Source organism: Mytilus galloprovincialis, chromosome 7 (genome assembly GCF_965363235.1).
Source record: "Mytilus galloprovincialis chromosome 7, xbMytGall1.hap1.1, whole genome shotgun sequence".
NCBI classification, from domain to species: domain Eukaryota; kingdom Metazoa; phylum Mollusca; class Bivalvia; order Mytilida; family Mytilidae; genus Mytilus; species Mytilus galloprovincialis.
Window position 1 is genome coordinate 73,336,295 of NC_134844.1, and position 20,319 is coordinate 73,356,613.

The 20,319-nt window shown below is 32.1% G+C and overlaps 1 protein-coding gene across 1 annotated transcript; it reads left to right on the forward strand.

The window, feature by feature from the left end:
- Positions 1-8,418: 8,418 nt before the first annotated feature.
- LOC143083627 (uncharacterized) lies at positions 8,419-20,074 on the forward strand. The gene is made up of 5 exons (XM_076259902.1): positions 8,419-8,541; positions 14,972-16,995; positions 17,569-17,717; positions 18,753-18,992; positions 19,893-20,074. Exons 2-4 carry the CDS (start codon positions 15,202-15,204, stop codon positions 18,988-18,990), a joined length of 2,181 nt encoding a protein of 726 aa, XP_076116017.1. The 5' UTR covers positions 8,419-8,541; positions 14,972-15,201; the 3' UTR covers positions 18,991-18,992; positions 19,893-20,074.
- Positions 20,075-20,319: the final 245 nt, after the last annotated feature.

Here is a 20,319-nt window from a genome sequence, read left to right on the forward strand (position 1 = left end):
CGAGTGTACGTAGTGTGGTTAAAAGTTTTGCCGTAGGGACTTGGCTATGAATTAAAGAAGTGGGAGGGTAGGGTCACCCGACCCCATCTTTGGACCTCCGAAAAAAAAAATCCGTAACTTTACCCACCTGGGTATTTGGGCCCAGGCAAGCTTAGGCAAGTGCCTATCATTTGTATCTAGGGGGCAAAAAAAGCTTTGCCGTAGGGAAAATTTTATGAACGAAAGAAGGGGGATGGTAGGGTCACCCTACCCCAAATTTGGACCTAAAAAAAAAAGTTCCGTAACTTTACCCACCTGGGTATTTGGGCCCAGGCAAGCTTAGGCAATTGTCTATCATTTGTACCTAGTGGGCAAAAAAGCTTTGCCGTAGGGAAAATTTTATGAACTAAAGAAGGGGATGGTAGGGTCACCCTACCCCAACTTTGGACCTCAAAAAAAAAAAGTTCCGTAACTTTACCCACCTGGATCTTTGGGCCCAGGCAAGCTTTGTTAATTGTCTATCGAGTGTACCTAGTGTGGTTAAAAGCTTTGCCGTAGGGACTTGGCTATGAATTAAAGAAGGGGGAGGGTAGGGTCACCCGACCCCAACTTTGGACTTCCGAAGAAAAAAAATCCGTAACTTTACCCACATGCATCTTTGGGCCCAGGCAAACTTAGACAATTGCCTATCGAGTGTACCTAGTGTGGTTAAAAGCTTTGCCGTAGGGACTTGGCTATGAATTAAAGAAGGGGGGTAGGGTTACCCGACCCCAACTTTGGACCTCCGAAAAAAAAATATCCATAACTTTACCCACCTGGATCTTTGGGCTTAGGCAAGCTTAGGCAATTGCCTATCGAGTGTACATAGTGTTGTTAAAAGCTTTGTCGTAGGGACTTGGCTATGAATTAAAGAAGTGGGAGGGTAGGGTCACCCGACCCCAACTTTGGACCTCCGATAAAAAAAAAAATCAGTGACTTTACCCACCTGGATCTTTGGGCCCAGGCAAGCTTAGGCAATTGCCTATCGAGTGTACGTAGTGTGGTTAAAAGTTTTGCCGTAGGGACTTGGCTATGAATTAAAGAAGTGGGAGGGTAGGGTCACCCGACCCCATCTTTGGACCTCCGAAAAAAAAACCGTAACTTTACCCACCTGGATCTTTAGGCCTAGGCAAGCTTAGGCAATTGCCTATCGAGTGTACCTAGTGTGGTTAAAAGCTTTGATGTAGGGACTTGGCTGTGAATTAAAGAAGGGGGAGGGTAGGGTCACCCAACCCCAAATTTGGACCTCCGAAAAAAAAATTCCGTAACTTTACCCAGCTGGATCTTTGGGCCCAGGCAAGCTTAGGCAATTGCCTATCGAGTGTACCTAGTGTGGTTAAAAGTTTTGATGTAGGGACTTGGCTATGAATTAAAGAAGGGGGAGGGTAGGGTCACCCGACCCCAACTTTGGACCTCCAAAAAGAAAATTCCGTAACTATACCCAACTGGATCTTTGGGCTTAGGCAAGCTTAGGCAATTGCTGATCTAGTGTACCTAGTGTGGTTAAAAGCTTTGCCGTAGTGACTTGGCTATGAATTAAAGAAGGGGGAGGGTAGGGTCACCCGACCCCAACTTTGGACCTCCAAAAAGAAAATTCCGTAACTATACCCAACTGGATCTTTGGGCTTAGGCAAGCTTAGGCAATTGCTGATCTAGTGTACCTAGTGTGGTTAAAAGCTTTGCCGTAGTGACTTGGCTATGAATTAAAGAAGGGGGAGGGTAGGGTCACCCGACCCCAACTTTGGACCTCCGAAAAAAAAATTCCGTAACTTTACCCAGCTGGATCTTTAGGCCCAGGCAAGCTTAGGCAATTGACTATCGAGTGTACCTAGTGTGGTTAAAAGCTTTGCCGTAGGGACTTGGCTATGAATTAAAGAAGGGGGAGGGTAGGGTCACCCGACCCCAACTTTGGACCTCCGAAAAAAAAATCCGTAACTTTACCCACCTGGATCTTTGGCTTCAGGCAACCTTAGTCTTATTACACGGGGAAAACATTGTATTTAACACAATTAAGGTAGATGGGGTGTCTAAATTATAATCCATAGAATCTTTTAATAATTTGCCAAAATGTAGTTCATATCCTGCTTGTTTAAAAACATTAATAAAGAGAATGGGCCACCGGACTTATTTTCACGCTACAGGTTGTTCAAAATTGTCAAGATTTTGTATAGATTATGCATGGAAAACCCATTTTTCCGCCAGAAAACGCAAACCACACCATAGAATTTTGAGATAAAATATGAGAAGATAGCTTCAATATTATGCTTTCAGATAAGAAAAAGAAAAAATGGGGTCACCGGACTCGTTTTATTGCTACATGTAAAAATGGGTAAATTCCTAACACATTCTATTGTAAAAGTACCACTATCTGAATTATCTGCCCTTGCATTTGAGTTGCCTCCCCTTATTTGACAAAGTTGGAAAAAAATAAATCAAACAAAAGAATTCTTACTTTTGTAAAATACAATCATAAATATGATCAAACATGGCATTTTCTATATTATAATGAAAATTCTTACACATGAATTACCTACTACTATAAAAATTTGCACATTTCATCAAAGATCTAGACCTTGTTTTCTAGTATTTCAAAATCCAAGATGGAGGAAGACACCCTATCTACCTTAAAAGAAAATGTAACTTGTATGAATGTTTTATATTTGGTTAACTAGCTAAAAAACTTACCAGACAATTGGAAATCATTTATAAAAGTGTACAGATCTCCGTCTACCTCAGTTCAGTGTAGTACCGGAAATAATATCCGGTCCGCATATCATTTAAATATTACGATGGGCCATCGAAACTGCCCAGATTTTTCATGTATTTTTTTTTATCTTTTTAACTATGAGCGTACCTACGACCCACGAAGATATTTGGAATTTTGAAACATTTTTTTCCAAAGAATGACTTGTTTGAATATTATTGTGGGTCATATTTTAAAATGTACAGAAGCATCGAAAAAACTACCATTTTTCTACATTTTGTACTCGCTTAGGATTTTATCACACGATGGCAAACTAGGTTGTATTTATTAAATTAGAGGTTTCAAAATGCAAAGAAATTATACTATTTTGTTCGACATGTTAGTTTATTTTTTGCCTATTTAGAGGGCCGTTGGCGTTACTTATCGATTTTGTCCTTTTAGCAAACCTTCCAAGTTATCGAATCGAAGTGGGCGCGAATCTTGAAGACTCTAGTTTTATCTGAAAAAAAGAATTACGAGTGACATTTAAATCTTAAATAGTTTATGACACTATAGTCTTCTCAACATGTAAAGTAAGTACACTTCCGTTTAAATAATACAATGTATGCATTTTCAAAGGCAATCAAAAGAATAGTTTTGCCAAATCACGTGGTTGTATAGGCTTTAACTTCATTTCCTTCAGCAGCTTCCGTTTTGGTTTAGGTTAGACATTCAGACACAGTTTATATACTTTGGGGATACAAATCAAAAGATGTCACTGACTTTATTTTTTTCTGTATCCCCCTGTGCGATCTTAATACGACTGCGAGTTTTCCAATACAGTTTAGAATCAATTTCTAACATCAACTAGATTAAGTTGATTTAAATACATAAGCGGCATTTTGCAAATGTAAATTGATAACATTTTTATCATACACTTCAATGTAAAGCAGAATTTCTTTTCAACATAAGTATTTACAAAATTGAAAAGTTTTGTCTATTTACAATGATTAAAAATCAAATGAAGATAGGTTAACATAGTTATCAAAAGTAACAGGATTATAATTAAATACGCCAGACGCGCGTTTCGTCTACATAAGACTCATCAGTGACGCTCAAATCGAAATATTTATAAAGACAAACCAGTACAAAGTTGAAGAGCATTGAGTATTCAAATTTAAAAAAAGTTCTACCAAATACGGCTAAGGTAATCTATGCCTGGAATAAGAAAATCCTTAGTTTTTCGAAAAATTCAAAGTTTGGTAAACAGGAAATTTATAAAAATGACCACATGATTGATATTCATGTCAACACCGAAATGTTGACTATTGGGCTGGTGATACCCTCGGGGACGAAACGTCCACCAGCAGTGGCATCGACCCAGTGGTTTAAATAGTTATCAAAAGTACCAGGATTATAATTTGGTACGCCAGACGCGCGTTTCGTCTACATAAGACTCATCAGTGACGCTTAAATCAAAATATTTATAAAGCCAAACAAGTAAGAAGTTCAAGAGCATTAAACCGTTGCAAATGGAATAAAATGCAAACTGATGTTCAATCATTCTTAACTAATGAAGAAAATTCGGCTTTCGCTTCTCTAAAATAATGCTCGATTCCAAATCCAAAAGCTTTAATGTAAAAAAAAATATGAAATTGATTACTGAATGTAGATATAGGAATATGTGGTGTGAGTGCCATTGAGACAACTCTCCATCCAAATAACAATTTATAAAAGTAAACCATTATAGTTCAATGTACGGCCTTCAACACGGAGCTCACACCGAACAACAAGCTATAAAGGGCCCAAAATAGAAGTGTTATCATTTATCAGCAATATATTTATATTTAAGATATATACAGTAATGAAATCCATATTAAAATTCGCTATCAGTGTTAAGACATTCATTTGTTGACCTCAAACTAGTAGTATAAGACCTCAAACTAGTAGTATAAGACTTTAATTCATATCAATAACTGGAAAGCATTCTCTGAAATTAATTAAACTATTAATATTTGTCAAAACAAAGTGTTCTTTTTAAAAGAAGAGAAAAGAGAAACAAATGGTAAATTACTTCAGCTTGTCGTTTCTCCGCTGACCACCGTAATAAAAATTTATACAAAATTTCGAGGTATATAACAGAAAAAGTACCAATTCATCAACGCTCGATGACATTACATTTTTATAATTTATATATAAACAAGAATATCCAATATTTAAAAAAAAAAGTACAATATTCTTAATTAAAATGTTATAAATTGTGTAGATATGCTGAAAAATAGGGCTTAATCTCACAAATTTGTTTTGTTAAAACTTCGAGGATACGGTCGACACTGATTGGCTAATTGTCATTGTTGTCATGGAATCTGTTTTCTGTGGTTTTTTCTTTCTCCGCCGTTTCAGAATAATGAAAACTAGTCCATTCATAACTCCTCCAAGGTTATTCAAGGAAATAAAATAACCTTGTACAATATAACTTCCGGTACACGTCCAAGTAGAGCTGTAATAGAGTACACGGCCAATGAGAACCATTGTATCAAAAATACAGAAACGAAGAACGACATATTTCTGGCAGAGTTGTGGATACTTTTGATAGCTTGAGCCTCATGCCCCAAAACGTTAGCCGGTGCTTTAGTCTCCTTGTAAATTTTGATCCAAGTAGCAATGTAGAGGATAACGTTAACGACGACGACGACAAATGTCAGAATAGTCAGGTAGTAGACCCATAGATCTGCGCCTTTAATGGCATCAAAATGGCAGCTGCAAAGAAAAGAAAATTGTTAGACATTTAAAATCAACCCACAATATAACATCAATTGCTTCCTGTAATAATCATTTGAAGATACACACAATACATTTGATTAAAATCTGGCTTTTTAACATACACTGGGAAACAATTTAAGCTTTCAAATGAATAGCAATTCCATTAGCGCTATTTAAAATAGAAACTTTGGAACAATTTATATAGTTTAAACATATTTATTTATAGTGGATTAGGAAACAAGTTTTGCAACTTATATCCACTTTGCGGGTGCGAGTGCTGCCTTGTAGCGGCATTAGCCTTCTCTTTTTCGATATCTAAAAGGGTGTCTTTAACGTGCAAGATATATGGCTCTCTCTTAACACGGGTCAGCCATTTATCGACCCCTTCCGACGGACTATCATCGTTTCCTTAAGAACATACTCACAAATGGTGTCAAGGGAGAGCCGAAAATTGAGTTCCTGAAATTTTCATTCCGAACGGGAATCGAACCAGGAACCTTTGTGATAGTAGTCCGATGCACTTTTTTTTTCTCATTCAATAAAATTTTTATTCACAATATGTACAATAAAATGTGAATCGGCAAGTCTCCGAATTCACTAGTATTTAAAACAATTTTTGTTAATTTACCAATTTATGTGTTAGTAAATCTTAACAGAATTCCATGTAGATTGTATGTTTACTTTCTATACAGAGCTCGAAATAATGTTCATTCAATGATTGTCTATGAGAGCTCAAAATATTTATCAATTTTAAAATATAAAATATCGTCTATCACAGGCACTAAATTAAACATATTGATACAAGAGGAATAACTCTTAATGTCTTTCTACCTTCACGTCTACTGATGGACGTTTTAAATTAAAAGTTTGTAGCTACCCGATTCATGCGTGTACAGCAGCAGTGGATTCTTTTCCACAAAATATTTAATAAAAAGATGTAATTTGTTGGTCATTTTGTAATATGTGTGTTCATATTCAACATATTTGTGTATTGTAAAGATAAATAATCTTTTTGTACCTATATCTTTTTCTTCGTAAATTTTTAATTGTCTTGCTTTATATATATTGACAATCTTGCAACACTTAATAGAAAATTGACAAAATATGTGTTAACTGCTTTTGTATCAACCAAATATCCATGTAAGATCAGCTGATCATAATCCATGATTGTATGTTGTGTGTCTTTTAAAAGTACATTGTGTATTATGTCAATTAAATACCGTTTGAAATCGATCTGAAACATACAACCACTCCAAAGGTGAAACATATCCTCAGGGCTTGATTTGCATGACAAACACGTGTTACTATCTACCTTGTTAATACGTTGTAATTTATCAAGCGTAAATATAGTGTTTGTTGCCACCCTATAATTTAGACTAATACACTCAGACGGGATATGATATTGATTGACAACCCGGTATATAATGCACGAAAACACATTGAAGGGAAGTGTTTCAACCAAAACATTTCTGATGTGGGCGGCTCGGAAAACCCTTACAAGTAGGAGGAGTTTATAGAAAATTTTTGTAGTAGCCTTCGGGAATTCGGTCATATTTGTTCCGACCGTTAAACATGGAAATCTGTCAACATTAACTGGATTTATTGCTGTTAATTCGTTTTTCCACAATTGCGGTATTGCATTTAAAATTCTTCCGTATGCATTTATGATCACCCAACTTCGTAATTCTGGGTATTTTTCTTGTACTATTTCAATGATTGAATGCATTGTTCAGCAAATATGCAATCAAAATGGTTATTAAATGTGAAATCTATACTGAATGATGTTGGCTTATCATTTGTATGGGATAGCCAAGAAATTCTTAGTAAAAATAGTATAAAATATTATGTTAAACAAATCTTACAAGACCAATTTGTACAAAAATGGCACAATATGGCTGATAGTGCCTCAAGAGGGGAACTTTATTTATCATTTAAAAGGGATTTCTGTCTTGAAGGCTACTTGGTAAAACTAAATAAACAACGCAGAGTACAATTGAGTAAACTGCGATGTTCAAATTTAAAATTCCCTATAGAAGCCGGTAGATGGTTAAATATACCTCGTGAGGACAGAATATGCACATTATGTGACATGGGGGTGATAGGAAATGAATTTCATTATCTGCTAGTATGTTGTAACCCTAATATTGAAAGAATTAGAAAAATGCATATACCAAGATATTATTTTTTTAAGGTTCATCATAAGGAATTCATTTTCAAAATGGATACCAAAATGACAACTTTTTGTTTACACTATTATGAACAGTTTACTATTGTTTTCCAATAAAAGTCAAATGCAATGATATGTGTATGTTCTGAGGTCAATTATTTTGTACAGGTGGTCTGTATATGTGAGTGTTATTTTTTAAAAACATGCATTTCTTGTCGAGCTTTTCAAACTAACAACACATGTAAGCAAAAAAACTGGAACAAGTTATTGGAACATTTTCATCCCCAATTAAACATACCAAATGATTTGTTATCTTCACCCCCAGTTCCTGCCATACCTCTTTTATTTTCTCTCTCTCTGGTTAGGAAAGAACAGTACTTCAAAGTTTGAGCATGCTAAAAACATGGAGGCTGCCATGTTGCAAATAGGGGTTAAGAAAGTTTGAGGTCAATATAAGAATTTCTTTCCACTGTCAGTTCCAGTTTTATAACCATTGGTTAATTTTTAAATCTTCTAGTGTGTGTGCCTACTTTTATGGAAATCGGAGTTATGTATGCAGACGTATACCTTCTTTTATTTTGTAAACAAATGCTATGTTTACATTTCAGCAGCATGTCCGTAAAGTGTGCGTAGGAAATTATCGTTAAAAATATTAAGAAAGAATTTTATAGCTGAATAAAATATCTTTCATAGGATTTTTTGATCTTTTTAGTTTGAAATCCAATTTTTATTCCGATTTCGATCGTATGTTATATCGTAATATATTTCATTCTTTTGGACTATTTCAGGAATAAACACTTCCGGTTACACAGGAACGTTGCACTCTGGTTGATCTTTTGAACATACGAAGTGAAAGTACAGATTTTCAGGGTTTTTACATCTTCGTACGTCTTCAGCTTATTTCATACAGGTATAAATGATGTTATTTATGGATACCATGAAAAAAACTACTTAGATCTTTCCATCGATCTCTTTGCAGCATCACATTTCAATCATTGATCGGCATGCTTTGATGATTATTTTTATAATTTAAAATTTGTTTTAAATTGTTTTCAGTTAATTATATGCAGCCCTAATGTATTGGTAAGGAATATTTCACCATATAAATATATTTTAAAAAATGTAATAAACAATTATTAGGTTCTATATTAGTTGACCAATGTATGGAGGGCTTCTGTTGCAAGCATACTATCACAAAATCAAAGTTGAAATAGTAAAACAGGTTTACAAGAGTATATGAGGTTCTAAGAATGGTTAATAGAAAGAAGAAAACATATAAGAGGTTTGGGTTGCCTTCGGGTAGATTTAGAGTACATCGCAAATCTAAAAACATATATAGTGGAAACAAAAGCAAAACATATGGTTGCAATGCAGGAGAAGGTTTACGACTGAAGATTTTTAAGAAGCGATCGCTATCATCCTTTACTAGGCGTCGTATAAACTTACTTAGAAAACATTTGAACAGTTCAGATAGGGTGTTTCGAGCAACTGATGGGTGTTTAAAATCTTCCAATTACAAATCGTGTAACTCACCGGCATCTGGATACCGATTAATTGCAATTCAGAAATTACAACAGCATTACCACGATATTGCTAATCATGTTGTCTTTTGTGACAAGGCAAGAGATATAGCTGTAAGGGGAGGTAATATGGTTGAGATCATTTCACAGCCCGCTAATTATGGATTGGCTACAACACTTCAAGCCCGTTGCTCTGGTTGTCAGCAGAAGCTGTCATTTGACACTAGTTCAAGACTCGAAACAAACGCCAGTAGACATTTCGATGTTAATGTCCGTGCTGTATGGGGAGCACTGGCCAGCGGAAATGGGTTAGCACATTTAAATGAAGTATTAGCGACATTAGACTCTCCGACTATGTCACAAAATACATTTACAACGATTGAAAACGAAATCAGTCAGTGGTGGAAAGATCTTCTGCAAGAAGACTTTTCACAAGCTATTGCAGAGGAAAAAAAAATAGCTATTGCAAAGGGTAACTTTCATGAAGGTGTGTACATGTTGTCTCTCATTAATATAAATATACTCTATTATAATTTATGGTGCATATCATCATGTTTTAATTGTCAAAAATTGGCCACTGCAAAATGACTGTTTGAAATGTTTTAATCAAAACTTACAAGGTGCAAAATGTCTATTCTGGTTGATGAAATAATTTCAGTTGATAAAAATGGAATTAATATCTGAATATAAAACATATTTTGAATATAAGAAAATGACATATTTACTCTATTTACATTGAAGTCCATCATAATTTTTATAAGCACCATTTACGTGCATATAACTTTTAAAAAATATTAATACTTCAACAGTTTAACTTATTGATAATTATTTTTTTTTATGTATCACTATGAATGTAATATAGGACATTTAGGATATGAGGCCCTTTCACTTTGAACAGTGTCTTGACTGTCCATACAAAAAAAACAATATACACTGTGTCAGTTAAAATCAAGGCATTTCAATATGCACATTATCCAAATTTAACTAATTGGTTACTTCATTATTTTTGTTAAATGTCAAGTGGCAAATATTTCATCAATTTTAAAGACTTTAATTAATAACCAATAAATATGATAAATAGGTCATGTAGGTCTTGCAAAAGTGACCATCAGGATGATGTGGATGGACATTTTTGACTTCCACTGTAACATTAACAAATTTTGGATCACATACAAATATTGCAATGCCAATGTCTCTTCATGATGCATTTTATTTAACATTATCTGATCATGCTGATCTAACATGTCTGCAAACTTCTGCATTTATATTCCATATGGCCAACCAGATGGCCCACTAAGGCAATATTTTCACTACTTGTCAAAAACACAGAGTTAACATATTTCTATTCAACATGTACCCTTTTAGGAGGATTTAAAATGTATAAGGTACATGTACATGTATATATGTACCTGTACATTGTATATAACATTTATATTTTGTTATTAAACAAATCATATTCCTAAATAGTTTAAATACTCATTTTGCCTAGTGGAAATGACAATAAAGAAATAATTTATTATTAAAAATTAGCACATGGCATGTTACAGATAATGTTTTAATAAATTCTATACCGATTGTAAGCTAACCGCATTTTTATGCACAACCTTCGATAGTAGACGACATTTTGTTTTCTGGTCTGTTCGTCCGTTTTTCAGTCTGTTCATACATTTGATTGACTGTATGTCCCGCTACAGATTAAGTTTTTGGTCAAGGTTGTTTTTATTGAAGTCCAATCAACTTGAAATGTAGTACACATGTTCACAATTCACTGTGACTAAACATACATAATCCGTCTATCCCGCTCCAATTTATAGCTTTTACTCTAGATAGTTTTCAATCAACTTGGACGCGTTTTGGTGCATACATGTACAATGTACTATGGACACATTCTTGATTCATTAACCTCTACACTCAATAAGTCATATAAATTTAGATATTTCCTATACATGTAATTCATGTAATTTACAAATGTACTTATGTAAACAAATAACCATCTAACATATCTAATTCATTTTTAAGATAATTTTTTTTATAATTTTCATATTTCATTTCTCAGGCTTATATTTGAACACATATGTCATTGCATGTTTGACATGTTTGATGTGTATTTAATCTAAAAAAAAATAATGAAAGCAATTAAACAATCCTACAACTGTTGTCACAGGACAATTGTACATGTATATATCATGTAATTAAATTAAAGTACACAAATACATAAAATAGGATAGATGCAAAGCATTCTACCATTCACACATGTATAACCCATTATGGGTCTACATCATGTACATGTAGATTTAAAGTTCTAATTGATAAATATATGCATTTGTGTCTGTGTGTACATTTTGTACATATATTCAAATACAAATCCTATAAATTTAAATTTTCAAATAAGAATAAACTGAATTATAACATTATGCATGTCTAATCAGTCTTAAAAAACTTTAAAAGCATTTTTTTTTCATTTTATATATTAAACTGGTCCCTCAATAACAGGATTAGATTATCTTAATTAATCATGATAAATGGACAAAAAAGTAATTATAATTAAACATGAAATATAAACTTCCAGTGATTTTGTTATAAAAAGTGCATGTACACTTTCCAGTTATGTAGATGCTATAAACAAATGAGAGAAAACCTAACTACATGTGTCATAATTTATCATGTTTATAACCTATTGTAACTATTGGACATATAAAAAATAAAACTTAGATTTCAAAAAAATTATTACAATTAAAATTATAATTCAACCATCATTGACCATTACATTTTTATCAGATTATATCACAAGTATTATCTTTATTGTTGACTTTCTGGTTAATCCTAGGAAACATTATCAATTATCAAATTATTATTATAATATATTCTAATTGATATATTATATGTGCATGACATGTACCAGCAACTATTCAATATTGTGTTTTATGGTTGTTAAAAACTCTTACTGTAAACTTTTAATTATGACTCCTTGAAAAAATTTCAATAACAGAGTTATCTTGTACCGGTACACTTGATAAATATCATTTCATACCTGCCAACTTTTAAAAATATCCATGGGGGTTTTGGGTTCAAGATGGCTGTCATAGTTCTTAAATACCTTTAAGGGGGACTGCAAATACATTTTAATGTTGTTTTTTGGCTTCTTCATACTTTTTATAAGCCTAAATTCATTGGAAAATGAATTGTTTTGTTTAAATTGTGGACAAAATTGCTCTTTCAAAATTTCAATTTGGGAGCCTCCATGGGGAAATCCCCCGCAAATAGTGACAGTTGGCAGGTATGTCATATCCATCATATAAATGAAACATTATGGTAATCATATATTGCATGTTATTAAGACATGTAATATACTTGTTGAAAAGTTCAATAAGATCTTTCAACAATGAGCAAAACCCATACAGCATATATCGTGTTATTATATAATAAAAAATTACATAATCATGTGTATGTAAAATATCTCGATACAGAATATTCCTTACGGTTTATACGATTTCATTCAAAACAATTATACACAATGCTTATAAAGCCTTTAGGCTTCCACAAATTGTTGCTCAATATTCAATCCAAGTGTTATATATTTCATGATTGTTCAGGACTATACAACAATCCAAAAATTAGATATATACATGTATCTAAACATCTTCACATGAATTATTCAAGGAATTACAATAAAAAATCATGCTATCTTCTCAAAAAACATCCATTTCCATGTTGATTTCTTAATTAATGTTGATTATTTATTAGTTAATATTGCCACAGTCAGGGAAAATACTAGTTTTATAACGAAGATATATATATATATTGATTATAGTTCATGCATCAAATGTATACACAATTAAGATATTGAATGAAATTTTTTATTATGTATTACTTTAAATAAAGATGACTTGGGGAGATAACTACATGAACTGGTGTTACTCAACCTCCTATGGAAAAGTATTTACCCTGACTGACTTACCGTTATACTTATTTACCATTTTTTTTATTAAGTTCATTTCATAACCTTACAATTATAGAATATAATTTAAATTTTTATGACTTTATTATTTTTATATAGTAGTTAGAATTGGTATTGATGTAAAACTTTTGGAAAACAAAACAATTAATGGAGATGATTTAATACTTATCATTATGGTTATTAATTTTGGAAGATGCATGTATATTATTTTACCAAACAAAATACCAAAAAATTATGTTCAAATTTTAAAGGGTTATGAAATGATTTTTTATTTCATGAGATCTTAAGTCTCCTTTGTGCCAAACCAAATTGAGATATTATTCTATTTTATATTAACTTTATTTTGTTCATTATCCTTATGATGTCCTAATGCAGTTATTTGACATTGTTGTACACAGTGAGGACATATATTTAAATAAATTTTCCCAAGCAATATATAATATTTGTTTAAATTTAAGATCGCGAAAATAAGGAATATTATTTGAAATTTGGTTTGGCTGAAGATTTTTTATACTTTGATTTTATGTTAATTAAGTTTTCATCATCGCTTGGCTGTCTTGTCGTCATTCTAAATATATATATATATAACCTAATTCACATGATTTATTAGTCTGAAACTACTTAGCCACTATCATCCGACATGTAAGTTTAACTTATCTACAATATAGGCTTCAGGGGTATACAGCAGTTTTTGGCTTATACATGTATCTCTTCAAGTAAATTTAAACATAAAAAAGTCCTCATATTGACAATAATAATGCATTAAATTGAATGATATGAATAAAATTTCAAGATGCACATCTTCATTGATCACATATATCATGTATATGCATTGTAAACACATGACACATTCTATTTAGATTTTTATGCCCCACCTACGATAGTATACGGGCATTATGTTTTCTGGTCTGTGCGTCCGTTCGTCTGTTCATTTGTCTGTTTGTTCGGCCGTCTGTCCCGCTTCAGGTTAAAGTTTTTGGTAAAGGTAGTTTTTGATGAAGTTGAAGTTCAATTAACTTGAAACTTAGTATACATGTGCCCTGTGATATGATCTTTTTAATTTTAATGCCAAATTAGAGTTTTGACCCCAATTTTACGGTTTACTGAACATAGAAAATGATAGTGCAAATTTCAGGTTAAAGTTTTTGGTCAAGGTAGTTCTTGATAAAGTAAAAGTCCAATCAACTTGAAACTTAGTATACATGTTCCCTTTGATAAGATCATTCTAATTTTAATGCCAAATTACAGAATTTATTAGAATTTCACAGTCCACTAAACATGGAAAATGATAGTGCGAGTGGGGCATCCATGTACTGTGGACACAATTCTTGTTTTGAAATAATTATTTTTAGTGTACATGTATGTCATTTGAATGAAACCAAACATGGAATGAATGTTCCTTATGAGGTGCTGACTACATGTTGTTACTTTGTAGCAGCTCCATCATTCAAAATGGCCACCAGCTGGGCAGCAGTGGACTTATTTTAACATAGGACCCTAAGGGAAAAACATAAAAAAGTTGTCTTTTAGATAACCACTGAATGGAATGAGACATAGCATGAATGTTCCTTATGAGATGGTGACTAAGTGTTTTTACTTTGTTGCCGATCGATCATCCAATATGGCAGTGGGTGGGGGAGGCTTAAGACACGTTGAGAAATACATGCAAATGTTTTCTTTTCGAGAACCACTGAATTGAAAGAAATTTTAAACTAGATCTCAATCATTATTTAAGTGTCTGTTATGATTTTTATATTTTTTTATTTGATTTAAAAAACACAAATATAGTCAGGTGAGCGACACAGGCTCTTGAGAGCCTCTAGTTAGTTTTCCCTTTTTTTAGTTTTCATTGTTATTTTTAGGTGTGCCTTCCGTAACTGTAATATGTGATGGCGGTTGGAGTAAGCGCTCTCATAAACACTCCTATAATGCTTTAGGTGGAGTAGGTGTCATAATAGGTGCTGAAACTAAAAAAATTTTACATTTAGGGGTGAGAAACAAATATTGTTATATTTGTAATAGAGCAAGCAATTTGAAAGTTGATGCCAAAGAACATGAGTGTTTTAAAAATTGGGACAAATCCAGTCAGGCTATGGAAGCAGATATAATTGTAGAGGGATTTTTGAAAGCTAATGAACATGGTGTTCGATATATGCATCTGATTGGTGATGGTGATTCCAGCGTATATGCCCAGATTATGCAAAATGTACCTGTTTGGGGGAAATATGTAAAAAAAATAGAATGTTCAAATCATGTTTGTAAATGTGTGCGCTCTAATCTTGAGAAACTTGTTAATGAAAACCCAGAGTACAAAGGCAAGGGAAAATTAACGAAACAAATAAGAGTAAGAATCGTTAGCTCAATCAGATGTGCCATTAGAATGAGATCTTTGGAGAGTGATAAAAGAAAAGCTATAAAAAATTTAGAGCATGACATTACCAATTGTATCAACCATATTTATGGAGACCATTCGAGATGTTCAGATTTCTGCAAGGCCAATTTAAAAGATAAAAGTTCAGCACAAGGTCATGAAGCTATTGATAATGATGACACCGAAAATATTTTTGATGAACAAAGTTGTTTTTGGAATGAAGGTACAAGTAATGATGCATTGGAAGAGTCGCGTTTATCCTCAAATTTATCTATAACTGATTTGATGTCATGTATGAGACAAGATTTATCATTAATTTTAAGTCGTGTTGCAAAGAAAAGCGCAAGTTTGCTTGGAAATTTCACATCTAATTTAGCGGAAATGTGGATGCATGTTCGCACCAAGTATGATGGGGGTAAGATCTATAATCATTGTAATCGTGGGTCTTGGCATAACAGATGCTATGCTGCAAGTTTGCGCTTTAATAAAGGTATTCAGTGGTCACCACAAACCTGGGAAGAGACAACTTCATCTGTCTCTGGACATTACTATACTACTTTATATAGTAAGAGATTACAATGCCTGAAAAACAACACAAAAACAAAAGGAAAGAAGGAAATCAAAAGTAGACGGTATAAGAGAAAAATGAAATCTGCCAAAGAATCAACAGCTGCTAGTTCCAAAAAACATTATGGTCCAGAAGCTATTCAGGTTGAGGCAGACATTTCCTCAGAGGAACTAGACAAGAAAAAACAACAGTACCTTAAGAAACATATTGAAATTACTCCTAGTGAAATTGATGATATTGAAATAAATACCCGTTTACAAGGTTCTTGCAAAAGATGGCGTGACGAAAGAGCAACACGACTAACAGCATCAAACTTTGGCCTAATTTTTAAAAGAAATCCAAAAATTCCTGTAACACCATTACTTAACCAATTATTGAATTCAAAATTTTATGGAAACAGTGCAACAAGGCATGGGTTGAGTGAAGAAAGAATCACAATTAAAGAATACATTCAATATAAATTAAAACAAAATGTTCATGTAAAAGTAGAAAGAATGGGATTAGTTATAGATAAAACACATAAATTTCTAGCTGGAAGTCCGGATGGAAAGGTTACCGAGGAGGAAATAGGAAAACCACCCAGTGTTGGGTTAATAGAAATAAAAAATGTTCTGTATAGGAAAGACACATCTTTTACAGATGCTGTTAAACAAGTTAAAAACTTCTGTTTGGAATTAAAAGAAAAAAAGTTACAAGTTAAAAGATCACATAATTATTACTACCAATGCCAAGGCCTTCTTAATGTATGCAACAAACCCTGGATTGATTTAATTGTGAGGACAACGAATCCATATGAACTGCACGTTGAAAGAATTTTTAAGGACTCAGTTTTCTGGACACATCAAATGCAACCCAAACTCTCTTCATTCTTTTTTAAAGCGGTTTTACCCGAACTATCAGCACCTAGGATTTCAAAGTATCCAGGAATAAGAGAACCTGGAATTTGGGTATGAAAACAGCTGTTATTCTTGATAAAGAATAAATTTATATTTAAACTCTATTTACATTTGTTTTCTGAATAAAATTCAGAAGGAGTAGTCAAACTGTTAGATATTAGATTAAAAGATGTAAATAGGTACTTGATTATGGAAAAAAACTATATATTTGAGTCACATTGACAACCATATTAATATAGACATAAATAAATAGTTAAATCTATGTTTGACTGAAGGTGTTTATTTTTAAAAAATAATTTTAAACCAATATGGAAACACTGAATAGTGATTTAATAATATCATTTGCAGATATTGACATGACGTCCACCGACAGCCATATCATAGTTCTTAAAGACAATTAGAAGTTAAAGAATATATGAATGTTAACATACAACTCTTAATTTAAAACTTCATGTAGGTTTAGGTAAGGGTACACTACATGTATATAGTGTACTTTTCCATAAATTTATTGACATAATAGTTTTTCAAACAGCAAGAAAGAATGCCAATATGTTAATTTGGATTTATGTTTATGGATATCCTTAAATATACAATTATTGTATTTTTCATATCTTTTATTTTCAGTTTGTGAGTAGGTCATCACCTAACTTGGAAAACCAGCCTTCAACTAGTACTTCACACACTAAATCTAGGAAAAGAAAATCAGACCAGAACTTGGATAGCTGCCTTTCTAATATTAGTGCTGCTGCTTCAAACACAGTTACTTTGAAAAGGTATATTTTAAAATTGAAAACATTTGCATTTCACTACAGGGTAAAGAACTAATGAATAATGTTTCAGTGCCAATTAGACAACTGTACATGCAAGAAACAATGTATTTAAAGTGAGGGAGCCACCATTTTATTTAATGGGGGGTAATGGGGTTTAAAAAAAATTGTCCTGCCTTTTTATGATTCACTCTGTTGGCTAGTTCCTTTATATAATAGTTTATCATCATTCCTTGTTTTTACTATAAAAAAATCCTGTCCAATTTTTTTTTTTTAAAGTTCATCCTATCCTTTTAATCAATTTTTTTTATAAAAATACTGATTTATTGAAGAAAAAAAAACATTCACATAATCCTAAACAAATATATTATAGAAATTAGGAAAAGTTTTAAAAAATTGCTTGTATTACAAGAGGAATGTTCTTTTTTAGTGATTACAAAAATTTGATATTCAATTGTCTTGACATACATTTACACATACATGTATATATAGATATAAGAACATGTTATAAGGTTGCCAATAAGACAACTGTCCACAAAACACCAAACGACATAGAATGTAACAAGAGATCACATTGCTGCCTTCAACAAGTAGCAGAGCCCATAGTGCATATTCAGCTATAAGATTCCCAAATTGGCAGATGTCAAATAAAATGGGTAATTGATGTGAAAAATACTAAATGAAAGAAGAAAAATATTATGCAGCAACAAAAGATAGACAACATATTTGTATTCATCATGTTCATGGAAAAAGATATGAAAGAACATTGGAATGAAATAAAGTCAGGACGTTTGGTACCTTTGTCATGTATGTTATGAAATTAAATTTCAAACATGCAATAATCACAAAGATGTATAAAAAATCACTGCACAGTCATTTGCATGTACATATGTTCATGAACTTGCAAATATTTAAAAAAGCATGACAGAACATGAAACATTATGATCCAAGTGAAATGCTTCCTGTACTTAGTTTGAGCTTTCCATTTTTTTTTTTAATTTAGGATTTTTTTACTTGAAAAATGTATTGTTATCTTTGCAGATCAAGGCGAAAGTGTAGCAGCTTAAAATTTGTAGGGAGGAGAATATCACATGAATGGATTGAGGATGATGGTACCGGCAAATGGTATAAAGGGACTGTTACTGCAGTGATAGATAAAAATGACGGAGACGAAGATGCTGAGTATGAGGTTTATTATGAAAACCACAAAGAAGCAAACATTGTTGATCATCTAAATGACGATTTCAAGAAAGGATCTTTGAAATTTATTGATATTTAATGGTATTTATATAACATATTTATATATATATATACATGATATAGGGAACATGGGATTATATTTCAATCGTAAATGTATATTGTTAATTAAGACTATGTATTTTATTTAGAAATGTGAATGTTATGTCATTATTATTTACCATTCATTAGATATAAGAAGATGTGTTCATGCTTATGAGAAAAAAATCAATCCAAGTCACAATTTGTAAAAAAAAAACATTTAATATTATTTTAACCATTTCTATTTGACATCTTTATATTACATAAAAAGATCATTTTCAATGAGTAGGTTGAAATATAAATGATTATTTCATTTGTTAATTTGTAACATTATCCTGGAATTACATTTGTATTACAATTCACAACCAACACTAGAATTTGACAAAAGCAAGAGTAGTTTAATAAATAAGTGTCTGATTAATGTCAGTAAAAAGTATTTACTGACAATACATATAGATGTAAAAAAATAACCATTAATTCAAGAAATGCCATTGAAATGGTTTCATTTGGTATTGATTGAACTCTTTAGATAAAATGCAAGGGAGGTAACTACTATTCCTTTATCTATAAGTTATTATTATTTATTTTTTATTAAATGGGTAAAATGTTTATACATTTGAAAGTTTGTATAACTTATATCTTAAAATTTGTAACACACTGTAGGGTTTGATAAAACATTCTGCTATATTTGAACATTGATATTAAAATCATGACACATTTATTGAAAACAGGCACACCATACTTTAATAAAAAGTAGTTCCTCATAGAGAAATCTTAAAAGAAAAAAATCAATGACATGATTTTATTTACTCAATTACATTGTTATTATTCATAATAACCATATTTGAAGTATGGCAGGAACTAATATATGATCAATTAAACCTATTTTTTTACTTTTTTTAGATTTGTATTGTATTTGGAGATAGGTGCATTTTTTTGCACATTGGTGTACAGATTCATGATAAAGACACTGTTTTACATATTTTGACCAGGAGACCTTCAATATATCAGACAGAGCAATAAAAAGCGAACATTTTGGTATGAAACATTCTGTTATTGTTGTTTGAAATATATTTTTAATTATTTTTTTTCTGTTATTACAAAATATAGTTATGATGAACCTTAATCCAACAGAGGACAAGCTCTTTGGTTTGTTATACTATTGTAATATAAAAGTACTCAATAATGTCGCATTATTTTTGCAAAAAATCATGAAGTATTTTTGATAAAAGAAACTGTCTAGTACTTACCTAATTCAATTTGTGTGTTATAATCCAGTTGATCATATTATATACATTTGTATATATATATGTATGTATGTCATGATAAG